The sequence below is a fragment of the Camponotus floridanus genome, unplaced genomic scaffold (genome assembly GCF_003227725.1).
Source record: "Camponotus floridanus strain SB8 unplaced genomic scaffold, Cflo_v7.5 scaffold84, whole genome shotgun sequence".
Lineage (NCBI taxonomy): Eukaryota > Metazoa > Arthropoda > Insecta > Hymenoptera > Formicidae > Camponotus > Camponotus floridanus.
Genome location: NW_020229854.1, coordinates 204,590 through 220,259, shown reverse-complemented (window position 1 = coordinate 220,259; position 15,670 = coordinate 204,590). Strand labels below are relative to the sequence as shown.

General features: G+C 34.9%; 2 protein-coding genes across 2 annotated transcripts; both read right to left on the bottom strand.

Moving 5' to 3' along the window:
* Positions 1-351: 351 nt before the first annotated feature.
* On the bottom strand, positions 352-2,109 carry LOC112639712. The gene is made up of 3 exons (XM_025414588.1): positions 1,344-2,109; positions 880-1,238; positions 352-498 (listed from the first exon to the last, which is right to left on the bottom strand). Exons 1-3 carry the CDS (start codon positions 2,107-2,109, stop codon positions 352-354), a joined length of 1,272 nt encoding a protein of 423 aa, XP_025270373.1.
* On the bottom strand, positions 2,106-6,005 carry LOC105256226. Its single transcript, XM_011265969.2, has one exon. It carries the CDS (start codon positions 6,003-6,005, stop codon positions 2,106-2,108), a length of 3,900 nt encoding a protein of 1,299 aa, XP_011264271.2.
* Between the last annotated feature and the right edge of the window lie 9,665 nt (positions 6,006-15,670).

Here is a 15,670-nt window from a genome sequence, read left to right as displayed (position 1 = left end):
TTCTGATATTGAATAAACTTTAGAGTATAATATGTAGAGACTTATAAAAGGTGTGTGTAGTTGTATACGAAGAAAAGAAAGGAACGGGGGTAGGGGGGCCGGTGCCACGTGTCATAAGATCTGTCCGGAAGAATTGATCATAGATCAATGCTTTCCAGACGAAAAGGAAAACACCCAGGTTATCCCGATCTGAGCCTCAGTATGAAGCTGAGAACCTGGATCCTCGTAGAAGATTCCAGTATCAAAATGGCGGATCCTTTGTTTCGAGTTCGAATAGTTCTGATTCCGGATTCACCATCGATATTTCGAAGGTCAGCTTCCCTTTTAGCTCAGCTTGCCGAATGATTGACTTCAGATTGCAGGATGATTACACTCAGCTTGCAGGATGATCGCACTCAGCTTGAAGGATGATCGCACTCGAAGTTCAATCCAAGTCGCATGTGTCGTCACAGACCGTCTTTTCGCGAACGTCGTCCATGGAAGATTCTCCACACAAAACTGAAAAAGAAACGGAAAAACCCGAGCTCGTCCTCGGGAACCGGGCGCGATCGCCGCGCCGCTCTATGGTCGTACGCGAGATCGGGAGCGACGCTTCTCGTAGAGAAGCGCCATCTCAAGAAAAAACTTCTCGTAAAGAAGCACCATCTTAGTGGAACGCTTCTCGTAAAGAAGCGCATTGTTTGAATGCATCACTTCTCGTAGAGAAAGTGTCTATGTGAAGGAGATTATTCCTTCTTTCCCTTTTAACATTCCGCCCGCCTTCGTCAACTGGTGTCGACGAAAGGATTAAACAGAGTTAACCGAAATAGGAAGGGGGCAGATTTTGACAACTGGTCGTTTTACAATTGCAGATTGAGTGCGAATAGAGACCACTCGTACCTGACCATCCTTGCCTGGATGAGTTTGAACAATTCGGCCTAAGGGCCACTTAGAGGGAGGATATCGTTCATCTGTAATTAGAACGAGCGAGCCTTCCTGTAAGGAAGGACTGATTCGATTCCACTTATAAATGGCAAGGTGCCGTTGCAAGCACTCCCTTGACCAACGTGTCCAGAAACTTTCCAGCATTTGGCGGGTGAGTTGCCACCGCGAAAGGCGAGAGCCTTTAACTGATAACAATGACGGTTCAGGTATTGTGGTTAGAGAACTTCCTGTAAGAAAGTGTCCTGGAGTTAATGCATGAAGATCCTCTGGATCGTCAGAAAGACAACTGAGGGGCCTAGAGTTTAGCACTGCTTCTATTTGAGTTAGAAGTGTATTCATTTCTTCATATGTTAGGAGATTATCGCCGACGACTCTCTTCAAATGGTATTTCACAGACTTAACTCCTGCCTCCCATTAACCTCCGAAATGAGGAGCGGCAGGAGGATTGAAGAGCCACTGAGTACCATCGTTACTTAGCAGCGTAGCTAAATCTCCTAATTCCTTTAAATTTTTCGAGAAGAGATTCTGAAGCTCCGAGTCTGCTCCTTTGAAATTAGTACCGCAGTCGCTTCGAAGAGTGGCACATATTCCCCTTCGAGCTGTGAAGCGCTTAAAAGCTGCAATGAAGGCTTCAGTTGAGTAGTCTGTAACTAATTCTAAATGAATTGCGGAAATAGCCTGGCAGACAAAGAGGGCAATGTACGCCTTGTATTTTCGGGAATTTTTTCCTTTCCAATTCTTGAGTAGGAGTGGCCCCGCATAATCAACTCCGGTATGTAAAAATGGTCGAGATGGTGTAACTCTCTCGAACGGTAATTGACCAATTATTTGCTGTGCTCGGTTTTGGCGGTATCGAGAGCAGCGTACGCATTTAAGAATGAAGGAACGTACCGGACTTCGTCCTCCAATAATCCAATATTCGTTTCGTAGAAACGTCACGGTAACTTGAGTTCCTCCATGGAGAGTTTTTAGATGAGCGTCAGCAATAATTAGAGAGGTGAGTGCAGATTTCTTGGGGAGGATGAGCGGGTGTTTTGCTGATTCAGATAATTGAGACGACTGAAGACGACCTCCAACACGCAATAACCCACTAGGATCGAGAAAGGGTGTTAGGCGTAAAAGAGAATTGGATCTCGGTAATGATTGTCCTGTCGATATCTTGGAAAGTTCGTCTTCAAAGATCATGATTGCTGGGTGATCTTAACCCAATGATGTTTCGCTCCTTCTAATTCTTGAATAGTGATCGGTCCTGTTATTGAATTCTCTGATTGTTTTTTAAATATACGAATAGCTCGCAAGCACCAACAAGTAACGCGCAACAACCGTGTTAGGCTAGAATATCGATTAATGAGGTTCCAACGTTCCATGGATTGTGCCTTAGTAATGACGTAGGATTTTGTAGGTCGCTCTTCGAGGTTGTCTTTATGAGATGGCAGTTGAGAGTATTTCGGCCAGGTTGATGGAGATTGCGATAACCATTGAGGTCCTGTCCACCACATCAAGTGTTCAGACAATTGCGAAGGTGTTAGTCCTCGTGTTGCACAGTCAGCTGGATTTTCAGTGCCAGGAACAAATTTCCAAGTTGCTTGTGGCACCGTCTCTTGGATGAAGCAGACTCTGTTGTAAACAAAGTCTTTCCATCTTGAAGGATGATTGTTTATCCAGGTGTATGCAACGGCAGAGTCGGTCCACATGTATACTGGAGAAGTTGCAAGTTCTAGAATTCGGAGAACATGCGACATTAATTTTGTTAAAAGTACTGCTCCAGTAAGTTCCAGCCGTGGAACAGTCATTCTTTTTAAAGGCGCAACCTTTGTCTTGGAGCATACTAAACTGGAAATTGTCTCCCCTTGATCGTTAGAGGTTCGAATATAGATCACTGCAGAGACAGCTTGTTGAGAGGCATCGCAAAATCCGTGCATCTCGATTGGTTGTTTAGACTGAGTGTTCAACCAACGCGGGAATGTTAAATTTGACGTGGTCTTAAGTTGATCAATAAATTTGATCCATTTGGAAGAGAGGTGCGGAGGCAACGAATCATCCCAGTCAATCTTAATAGTCCATAATTCTTGAATAAATATCTTAGCTGGAATGATGACTGGGGATATCAAACCGAGAGGGTCGAACAATCTCGCGATGGTTGATAGAACGCTTCGTTTTGTCATTACTGGAGATGATGATAAATTAATTGTAAATTGAAAATTATCCGCAACAGGTTTCCAGCACAGCCCGAGTACCTGTATGGCAGTCGTATCTTCGATTTGCAAACATGGCGAGTTAACTCGTCTTCCAGCAGGAATAGGATCAAGGATTTCCGAGTTGTTGCTTATCCATTTTTGCAAGGGAAAACCGCCCGCCATACAGAGCTGATCTAATTGCCTGACAATCTCACGCGCATGATGAATCGAGTTACTTCCTCCAAAAAGGTCATCAACATATCTTCCACGTTGTAGAATTGGAACAGCGAGTGGAAAGTTAGATCCTTCGTCAGAGACCAGTTGATTTAGGACTCGAAGAGCTAAAAATGGCGCACAGGCCAATCCATACGTAACCGTTGTTAATTGATACGTAACAGTGTGGTGAGACTCGTCCAACCACAGAATACGTTGAAAGTTCCAATCGGTGGGATGTACTTTTATCTGACGATACATTTTTTCCACGTCAGTAGAAAACACGTACCGAAATTGGCGAAACCAAATAATAACGTCGAATAAGTCCAGTTGTAATTTTGCTCCTGTATGTAACAAGTCGTTTAAGGATACACCTGTGCTACTGCGACTTGATCCGTTGAAGACAACTCGTAATTTCGTGGTGAGACTGCCTTCTCGTACAACTCCATGATGTGGTAGGTAAAACGAAAGTGGAGGCTCTGTCTCATCGTCTGGAACACGTTTCATGTGATTCAGGCTTTCATACTCCTTCATGAATGCTGAATAGGAAGAAGAATAGGCAGGTTCGTTCTTTAATCGCTTAGACAGATTATTAAGAATTCGCCCAGCTTTTGATCGAGAATCACCAAGGCTGTTTGTCGGTTTCTTAAAAGGAAGTTGAACGACATATCTTCCATCAGCATCACGAGAATGGGTAGTGAGGAAATGCTGTTCACACTCTTGAGCTTCTCTAGATAGAGATGATGTGGAGGTTGTAGAGACTTCTTCGCTCTCCCAGAACCTAGCGATTAAATCGTGAAGCTCTCGATTAAGTGAGACGTGATATCCTTGTATTTTATTGAGATTCGCACGTGATCCGGCTACGCCTGAAATGATCCATCCCAGTTTCGTTCTTTGTGCGATAGGAGAGTTCTTGTCCGCTTTTACAAGTCCGCTTTCAATGATTTGCCCGTAGATATCTGCACCTAGTATTAGGTCTATAGAGTTTGGATACGCGAAGTCCTTATCCGCTAATTGGAGTCCATCTAAATGATGCCAATTGCGTTGTTCAATCTGAATAGATGGAATAGTGTCAGTCAGCTTTGGCAGTATATGCGCGGTCATTGACAATTCTGAGTTGGAATTGAAATGCGGTCTGAATTTGAAGAAAACGATTCCTCGTGTTTTGTTGGATTTCTTTCCTCCTATTCCAACTAACGGGATAGATGACCGTGTTCTTGGAAGTCGTAAGACTTGTGCAATGCGTTCGGAAATCAACGAAATCTCAGATCCTTGATCGATTAACGCTCTTGCTCTTAAGGTTTCGTTGTTCGGTGCTATGACGTCAACTTGGGCGGTAGCCAAAAATATAGATGACATCGATGGTTTTGATTGCTTTGCAGCATGCAAAACATGAGCTTCGGTGGATTTAGGGTTTGTAACGGGTGAATTATCAGGATTAATTCCCGTATCAGAAGTTGTTCCTTTATGTTGGTGAATCGTAGTGTGGTGCTTTTGCCCACATTTTTGGCAGCGGGTTGTTATGCGACAAGCAGACACTCGATGAGATCCTAAGCAATTATAGCATAAACGATGTTTTGTGATGATTGCAACTCGTTGTTGAATTGTTTTCGAGCTGTATTGAGGACATTTTGGCACATATTGATTGCCAGAACAGATTACACAGGAATTTGCTTTGCTGGACTGACCTTCTTTCGCCTTGCCCTGAAAATGAGACTTGATGGCACTCTGAGATGATTTACCTGTCCGGGATTTTTCGAAAGCTTGCAGTGATAGCAAACGAGTTATCAGGAATTCGCTGAATTGTTTCCATGTTGGAGGATCCTTGGATGGTCCTAGGTGATGCTCCCATGCCTTGACCGATTCTGAGTCTAATCGCTGTACGGCGAGAAAGACTAAAAAATCGTCCCAAGTCTCCACAGGTCGATGTAACGTCTCCAGAGTCCGATATATTTGCATAATGCCTGTGTATAATTGTTCCATTTCATTGGCAGATTCTTTCGTCATTCGCTTGAGGGTTACTAAAGAATGAAGAGCGGCATTGACTAACAATCGTTTGTTTTCGTAAAAAGAAATTAGTGCATCCCAGGCTTTCTGGAAGTTATCTGCCGTAAGCGTGGTATTTTTCAACAAATGAGAAGCAGATCCGATCAGACTCGTCTTCAAATATTGTAATTTCTCGACAGCGGTTAGAGTAGGATTTGCTAAAATGAGAGAGCTAAATAAATCCTTGAATGACAACCAATCAGCGGGAGATCCGTTGAATTTAGGAATATCAATTCGAGGCAGTCTTGCATGATGGAAGAACACCGGGACGCCAGATGTTTGAGACTCCGAAGGAGTCGATGGCGTTCTTGTAACTTGATTTTCAGAATCAAGTAATGAAGATATTTTTTCGACTGCCTCGAGATAGCATTCATGCGTACTTGAGAAGAAGTTTTCTGAAAAGTAAGAGAGATTTCTTAAACATGATTGTTCCTCTAAGCTTAATTTTGTCATAGACAATACGATGGCATCATGGATAACAGAGAATTTTGACCAGTTCTCGTTGAGAGAAGCGAGTCGTGCTTGTACTCGGTAAGAAGTGACGTTGGAGTATCCAACCTTTGCAAAATTGCCGTAGGCATTGTCAATCAATTCCTTAAGAATGATCTGTTGTTCGATACGTCTCTCGATATGATCGACTCTCATTCTGCTCTCCAAATGCTTGCCGTTATCCGGCTCGAAGGACCAAAAAATATGTTTTATATTAAGTATACACGCAGAGGATGGAAGGAGAGAGAGAGAGAGAAAGAGAGAGCGAGAGACGAAATAAATGCTAACTGCATAAATAGAAAAGAAAAGGAAAACTTTTAATTAACACAACATAAGCGATATACTCTATTAATTAATAACAACTAAATAAAACTTCTGAGTATAATTAATATATAGGAATTAACGTAATAATTAAGTCAGTAACGAATATTAAACTGAATTCACGTCGATAAGATTAAGAATATTTTTCTGATATTGAATAAACTTTAGAGTATAATATGTAGAGACTTATAAAAGGTGTGTGTAGTTGTATACGAAGAAAAGAAAGGAACGGGGGTAGGGGGGCCGGTGCCACGTGTCATAAGATCTGTCCGGAAGAATTGATCATAGATCAATGCTTTTCAGACGAAAAGGAAAACACCCAGGTTATCCCGATCTGAGCCTCAGTATGAAGCTGAGAACCTGGATCCTCGTAGAAGATTCCAGTATCAAAATGGCGGATCCTTTGTTTCGAGTTCGAATAGTTCTGATTCCGGATTCACCATCGATATTTCGAAGGTCAGCTTCCCTTTTAGCTCAGCTTGCCGAATGATTGACTTCAGATTGCAGGATGATTACACTCAGCTTGCAGGATGATCGCACTCAGCTTGAAGGATGATCGCACTCGAAGTTCAATCCAAGTCGCATGTGTCGTCACAGACCGTCTTTTCGCGAACGTCGTCCATGGAAGATTCTCCACACAAAACTGAAAAAGAAACGGAAAAACCCGAGCTCGCCCTCGGGAACCGGGCGCGATCGCCGCGCCGCTCTATGGTCGTACGCGAGATCGGGAGCGACGCTTCTCGTAGAGAAGCGCCATCTCAAGAAAAAACTTCTCGTAAAGAAGCACCATCTTAGTGGAACGCTTCTCGTAAAGAAGCGCATTGTTTGAATGCATCACTTCTCGTAGAGAAAGTGTCTATGTGAAGGAGATTATTCCTTCTTTCCCTTTTAACACTTAGCATAAATATATATTTAAGGAGATTCTAATTTTCCATCTGAATGTCGTTTACTAAACGAATATGGTAAGTTTAATAACTGGTAATGGTATGTATTACTGCTAATACTTCTAAAGTTACATATGTATGAAAACCTAATTTATAATATTTTTAATTTAGATTATTAATATCGACTTTCTCTTTAATTTTTATAGGAGCAGAGAACAAGAAATTTTGTGCGGTAATCAGTAAAATAAGCTTTTTTAATCAACATCTGGAGATTTATATCAAGAAAAAATCCATTTACAAATTATGAGATTCTGTTAAGTGAGAGTTCATTATTATAGTCTCCAGAAGGTCCTTTCAGAATCTTGTGAAATGTTATGGAATTCTCTTCTATAATTATTAGCTGTTTATTGAAGAAAAGTCAATATGATTCTAATTTTACACATATGTTTGTAGAATGTTCTTTATATATGTTCACAGAATGCAAACGAGATTTGTACTCCTAGCCAAGTAATATGTATTTGTATAGTTTAAATAATCTTTAATAATTTATTCATAAAATGCAGTAAATGCAGTATTTGTATTATCTATATTAGATAATTTAAATAATATATGTGTAATGTTTGTTATTAGAATATTCTTACAAATACATAAATTAATTAATAAAATTTAATAAATTTTCAGTTTGGGAATATATACATATAAATATAATGTATATTATATATAATCTATATCCAAATATGCATCACGTTAACATACATATATATTTTATTTCTATTTACTTCAATATATATTATCTATAATAATATAAATATTATTCTATAAATTTTGTTAAAGCAAAAGAGTAATTTTCCAAAAAGGCTGTGTAGATAAATATATTCACATGCTATTCTATATATAAGATTTTAATAAAGGATATAAATCATAAAATTCATTTAAAAGACTTGAGGAATTATTAAGAAACAGAAAAAAATATGTGTTAGTTAATTATATGGATGCAGGATACCTCAGTCTTAGTTTCTAGTTAGTACTTAGTAAAAGTAAAGTGTTTTGACATTCGAAAATATAAATTAGAAACATTATAAATTAAAAAAAATGTTATATACTAGTTATTCATACAAATAATTTTACTAAAAATATTAACAGTATATATGTATATATATACTACCATCTACTAAACATATCTCATTAAAATTCAAGTAAACAACTAATAACTTAAAGATTTAGAATTATATAATAGTAATAATAATAAAATTAGAATCTAATATACTATGTTTTCCAATCAAATATTATGCAATACAAAAGCATCTTCCTGTTCCATTATAATATTCAATAAATATACATATAATATCCATTATATGAGACAATACACATACACATACATATAAATTTTCAAGTATAATTGTTACAAATATATTATCATATCAATATGAGATTATTTCTTTAAAAAATAATGTATGTTTATACATTATAATTCTAAAATTGATACGTTGGTTAAGTTAAATTGATAAATTACATATATATTATTTAAATTCTTTAATATAGATAATACAAATACTACATTTACTGCACTTTATGAATAAATTTTTAAAGATTATTTAAACTATACAAACACGTATTACTTGGCTCAGAGTACAAATTTCATTTGCATTCTGTGAACATATGTAAAGAACAGTCTACAAACATATGTGTAAATTAGAAGCATATTGACTTTTCTACAATAAACAGCTAATTATAGAAGATAATTCCATAACATTTCACAAGATTCTGAAAGTGGAGACAATAATAATGAACTCTCACTTATCAGAATTTCATAATTTGTAAATGGATTTTCTCTTGATCTAAATCTCCAAATGTTGATTAGACTTATTTTACTGATTATCACACAAAATCTCGTGTTTTCTGCTCCTATAAAAATTAAAGAAAGTTGTATTTAATAATCTAAATTAAAAATATTATAAACTAGATTTTCATACACATGTAATTTTAGTAGAAGTGTTAGTAATACATACCATTACCAGCTATTGAACTTACCTCATTCATTTATAAACGACACAATGTTCATATGTGAAATTAGAGTCTTACACTGTAAATGTATGTCTTTTACAGTAATGGTGTGCATTGCATTATACAATGACTCATCATAATAACATAATTTGTACCACTGAAAATAAAGTACACTAAATAATTATTGAAATATAAAAACATTGTTATATATCATAATTAGGGAGATTTATTTCAAATTAATAAAAGTAACTTATTTTATACTTTAATGAATATACATTATTTAATACTGTTTGGAAGAAAAAAATATTTGAAAATTTGACGTATTTTTCTATATTGTAAAACTAAAACTGATGGCAAAGAATGAGACGTATGCGCTTACATCTGTCGCAGTTACGGACGTAAAGACAAAGGAAAACGTATACGTTAGTTGCATATACGTTTTTCTCTGGGTACCTTCCGATTTACGCATGATGCGTATGAAGTGACAGAAAATGTATAATATGCGTGACATAAACAAGGGTCTCCGCACAAGGTATTCCGTATCCGTATCCCATTACGTTACGTTAAATATCAATGATAAATTTAACTCCGTACGTAAACTTAAACTTCAGTCAACGCAGAAAAAATTGTAACGTAAAGACATATCTTTACAATATTTTCTGTGTGTTGACTGAAGTTTAAGTTTACATACGGAATTAAATTTATCATTGATACCTAACGTAACGTAATACGATACGAAACACCTTGTGCGAAGGCTCTAACAGAAAGAAGAATGAAAGGTGTCACGGCCCGCTTTTAGGTGATCCCTGAAAGCGATACGCCATCTGTTGACCTCAAAAACGTGCACCTAAATAATTAATACGTACGTATATACGTACAGTGCGCGTCAATGGTTCGTTCCGTTTCCCTAGCGAGGGTTGGTAATATCTATCCTTTACTAATGTATAAGGATCGTATGCATTAGCAAAGGATAGATATTACCAACCCTCGCTAGGGAAACGGGACGAATCATTGACGCGCACTGTACACTACACGACAACGATTCGTTCCGTGGCCTCTCTCTCACGGGGCAGGGAGCGTAAAAGTGACCAATCAGCTGGCAGCGTGGCAGTGGCTGATTGGTCAGAGGCTACGCTCCCCTTGCCCCGCGAGAGAGACCACGGAACGAATCGTTGTCGCGGAGTGTACATACATACGTACATGGTGGAATAAGAAACAAGGTGAATATTGAAACTGCGTTCCAATATTCACTGCCAGTACTGAAAATCTATAGTTTATGTCACGCATACTATAGATTTTTAGTACTGGCAGTGAATATCGGAACGCAGCCAAGGTGTGCTCGTCAAGTAGATCAAATTTCGACTTGTTCTGCGCACATATGGCGCTGGAACAAGTGGCCTTCCATATTGAAAAAATAGAGTCAATTTGTGCCTTGCTATTTTAATTAAATTATGGTGGCATGTAGCATTTAATTAATGTAGCGAACGTTATGGAAAAAGAGTTCGTTCTTTTTCATGGTGACTCTGGTTTGAGTAAAGAGATCTTTATATTTGAAAAAGTCACTAGCCTAGTCAAGCAAAAAATAAATGATAATATTATCAGAGAAGGCTTCTCTCTGATATTATACCTAAAGAAATAATATTGTGCCTGGTTGGCACTTAGATTAACACATTGCATGCGGGAAACGTACTTTTATGTTTTTTGCTGTCTGTCATTGGAGCGCGGGTCACGTAAAAATACGTATTTAGTAGATTTAGTGCTGGAGACGCCCGCTACACGCGTAAGTCCGCGGCAAAATATACCCGCATGCAATGTGTTAAGAGAAATTAATAAAAAAATTATTTTTAATATTAATGATAAATATAAGAAAAACAAAATTTTAAAATTTGTACGTTAATATTTTGTTACATTTTTTCTAATATATTCTGTGACAAAACATTTATAGTTGATTTACTTATTTATCTTTATCTTTATTTTTTTAAATACTTAAGTGACTTTATAATATGTTAACATTATTATTAACTAAGAATTTGAATCATTTTTGATTTTTTAATTGACGATATTTTTCAATTATGATTTATCCTTTCAATTATCGCGGACTTAGAAGCAAAACATTGATTGGCTAATACATCAATATAGCTGGTCACTTGTTCCATAACGCTGATTTGCTAACCATGACTGTGCGCAACAGCACACTTTGTTAATTACACCATGCATACGTACATACCACACACCCCCACTCACCCACCTACCCACCCATCCACCCACTCACACACTTACCCACCCACCCACTCACTCATCCACACACACACTTACCCACCCACCCATATATTTTTTTTATATTCGACTGTGATCGGTAAATTTCTTATTGCTTAAGGTTACTCTATTGACTGCGTTTTGAAACGTCGTCTACAATAAGTGGAGTAAGCTTGGCGTAAGAAGTAAGAGTAGGAGTAACGTTTTTGGCGTAAGCTGTTTACGCTGACTCAATCTACAATACGGTGGAGTAATGCTATAGTTTGTGACGTTGCCATCTCGACAAACGTTAAATAACTATTAATAACAATTATTAATAAAGCAATTACAATAGCAAAACACATTTGCAATTAACGACGTTTTCAAGCGATCTTCCGTTTTCATGTTTTAACCTTCCTAAGTTTTCTTCCTGCGTTCTGATTGGTCGAGTGTAAGCGTAAGAGTAAGAGTAGGCGTCAGAAATAAAAATAATTCATTTTGCTTACGCCCTTACTCCAGCTCTCTTAAACCGGAAATAGCTCTTTTACTTCTACTCTTACTTCTTACGTCACGCTTACTCCACCTATTGTAGACGACGCTTGATATAAACTGCCAGTGCTGAAAATCTATACGTGACGTAAACTATAGATTTTCAGTACTGGCAGTAAGGCTGCGTTCCTTTTGACGCTTTTAGCGCTGAAAGCATCGCTCTATCTTTGTTTGATATTCAATGTGCAATAAAGACAGAATGATGCTCACAGCGCGTGAGCGTGCAAAGGGAACGCAGCCTAAATATCGCAACACAGCTATTGTAGACGTATACGAGTGTCATTCTTGAACACATCCCAGTTCACGTTGACGACGTTGACCATTTTAGTTGCATTCTTTGTTTAATCCGCCATTAGCCATGAGGTAGCGAGTGATTTCGCGCCAATCGTAAATCGGCCAAATTGCCGATTGTGTTTAGTAGCTGTGTTAATAGTTTAATATTAAAAATAGTTTTTAGTATTAAAATTTACTATAAATATGTACGCGTTAGTACAATTTTACGATGATATTTATTACGTGTGCAAATCTAATCGAATAACGACTACAAACAATATTACAAAGGCTACGTATAGCGATGGAAGAAAGTACGCAGCGAATATCTTAGCGAAAAATGGTAAGTTGAGTATTATATGTTTTATATTATTATTCTATATTATTATTATAATGCATGTAGTTAATACACATTTATATTACGTTATAAATATATTTATATACGTTATAAATATATACATAAATTTCAGAATAGTTCGTAAAACGACATTTACATTACATTTACGTTATTTTTTCGTAATTTTTTTCATAAATTAGTAACAATGGCCCGTATTCAGAACGCGCTTATAAATATGTTAGTGCGTTGTTATCTAATAGAAGTATCTGTTTTATGTAAAACAGATTGTATATAAATTAGTTACAAAAAATATCTTTATACTTTGTTTCAAAAAACGTATAGTAGCCAAGATATTTCAAAAATATTAATATTAAAACAAAATTACGGCTCGATTTGAATCAAAGTTGAATAATATTAACAATGTGATTATATATAAATGATATATATTAAAATAAAAATTGACTGCAAATACATTTTAACCAGACATTTGTTTTGACATTACAGATAATAAAGATATATTGCAAGAAATTAAAAATAATATTATAACAAGTAAACCACATATATTATGTAAAAAAATTAATTTTCCAAAACATGGTAAGTTTAATATCAATGAAATTATTATTTAACTATTATTAACTGTTAACTTGATGAAATTACATATTTTAATTTTTACATATACATTTTACTTCCATTTTATTTACATTTTACTTTCTCTTTTACTTATATTTTATTCACATATATAATATTGGCTGATATTCATAGTCTGATCTTATATTTGAGATCGTCTTAAGTTCGAGCTTGAAACGCAGGGCTTGCTACGCAGCCATTTGATTGATTGAATGAAGTCAACCAGACTTAAGACAATCTTAAATATAAGATTGGATTATGATTACTGGCCATTGTATTTCATATTTCTTTTTTATTCTTGTACTAGATATTTACAAAGCTGCAATGTTGAACAATAAAAAAATAAAATATTAATGATGTAGTAAAAGTAGAAAATAGCAATTATCGAAATAAAATATATGAGCCGGATAATCACACATATTTCTTCTTTTTTCAGAAATTAATACAATAAGCTTTATAAAGAGCAAAAACAAGTCTGTGATACAAAACAAAGTTGAAAATAATATTCAAGAAAAGACTGATGTTATATTAAATAGTGAATCTAACACGATGATTTCTGTAGATAAAAATAACAATAGAAAAATAATGGAAAATAACAATGAAAAGAATAATGAATCTTTGATATCAAATGATTGTAATGCGAAAATGACTAATAAAGCATCAAATATCGGTAAGTGTATATATTTCCAATTGTGGGTTTTTAGAAACTGATATGAATGTTTTAATATTTAATTGTTTTTATTCTTATTATTTTTTATTTAACTTTATCTTTAATAATAATATTCTTTTAATTAATTTTGTAATTTTTAAAAAAGTGTTAAGTAAATATTGTGTATATATAAATTTGCATGTCACGACTAATTATTATTTGCAGAAATAACAGTGTTGATATAATATACGTTATTACTTGCTTTTTATTGATATTTTTATGCATTATATAACTTTTTAACAATATTAAAACATTGTTTAAGCAATAATGCTTTCTATAATGCTTTTTAAATATCATCACTTTCTCTAATAGTCTATAGTTTAGTATCTATAATAATCACATTAATAAGTAAATAAAATACATAATTATGAAACTAATTATTAATTGTAATATTAGAAAACAGGACTATTTTAGAGTGTCTTATATTTGCACGTGCGATTTTATATCTATTACATATTCTATTATGTGCCAGATTGTAGTGCATACTTTTTCTTTATTATTATTTTAGGTGTTTGCAAACCGATGCTGCTAAATGATGAGAGTGAAATGCATGATAGAATAGAAAGAAAATTAATTTGTAATCAAGAGATTATGGATCTCCCAGAAACTCGTAATCAAGAGATCTGTGATCAAGAGATCTGTGATCAAGAGATCTGTGATCAAGAGATCTGTGATCAAGAGATCTGTGATCAAGAGATCTGTGATCAAGAAATCTGTGATCAAGATTGCGATCAAGAGATTATAAATCTCCCAGCAACTTGTGATCAAGAGGTTATAAATCTTCCAGCAACTTTTAGTAAGTTTAGATAATGTTATTATCTATAAAGTGCTACTTTATCATATGTGTTAAATAATATTTATTTTTTTCTTATATATATTGTTTTATTCATCAGATATTAATACAATGTTCTTTACGAATGAAGATGGAGCTATTGAAACTGTCACGCCAAATAACTTTTCCATTAATAATAATATTGAAGTAGAAGATGAAAATATTTCTTCACCTGGTATGTAATATTTTTAAAATGATATATTTTAAATAAAGGTTTTACACATTAAATAATATGCAACATGCATTATTTATTACATTGTTGAATAAATGTATTTATTTTTATCTTAATTTTATTCTTTGTTTGCAGATTTACTTAATAGTTCTGTTTTAATCAACGATTTTGTTAAAAAATTAAGTTTTAACGTGACTGGTGTATGTAAAACTCGAAATATTTTAATATAAATGTGTTTTTCTTATTAATGTTAAATTATTTTACTTGAAATGGTATATTATTTTTGTAACATGTGCTTATATATATCTGAATTTTATTGCATCTTTTCTTATTTTTTCATAGTTTTTTGTATATATTTACATTATCTTTATATATCTACATCTTTGAGATAAAAGATAGTATCTCCAATTTTATTTTATATATGAATATTTTTTAAATGAGTATGAATTTTATATATGTATATAAAATATTATTAATATATACACAGATGTTTTATAAAGATTAGAACAACGCTCGTGCTCGGGAAGAGCGAAGTAAATTGAAATTGAACAAATAGGTCTTTTACCATTTTAATTTTTGTAACAATTATTAAAATATTTAAAAAGATTAAGCAAATGAACACGTTTCATACAGCTAGACTATGGAATGTGCGCTCTGGACATACTAACAGCGAGTGTCACACGGCAATGAAAATACAAGAGTCGGGAAACGCCCTTCAATTTTTCATTGCTATGTAACACTCGTCATTAATATTAGAGAATACATCCCACAACTTAGGTGCACGAAACGCGCACTAATTCGTCAATCCTTTTTAATTAGTATTTCAATAATTATTGTAAAAGTTGTAAAATGATAAAGAACTTTCTTCGATTTACTGCGAT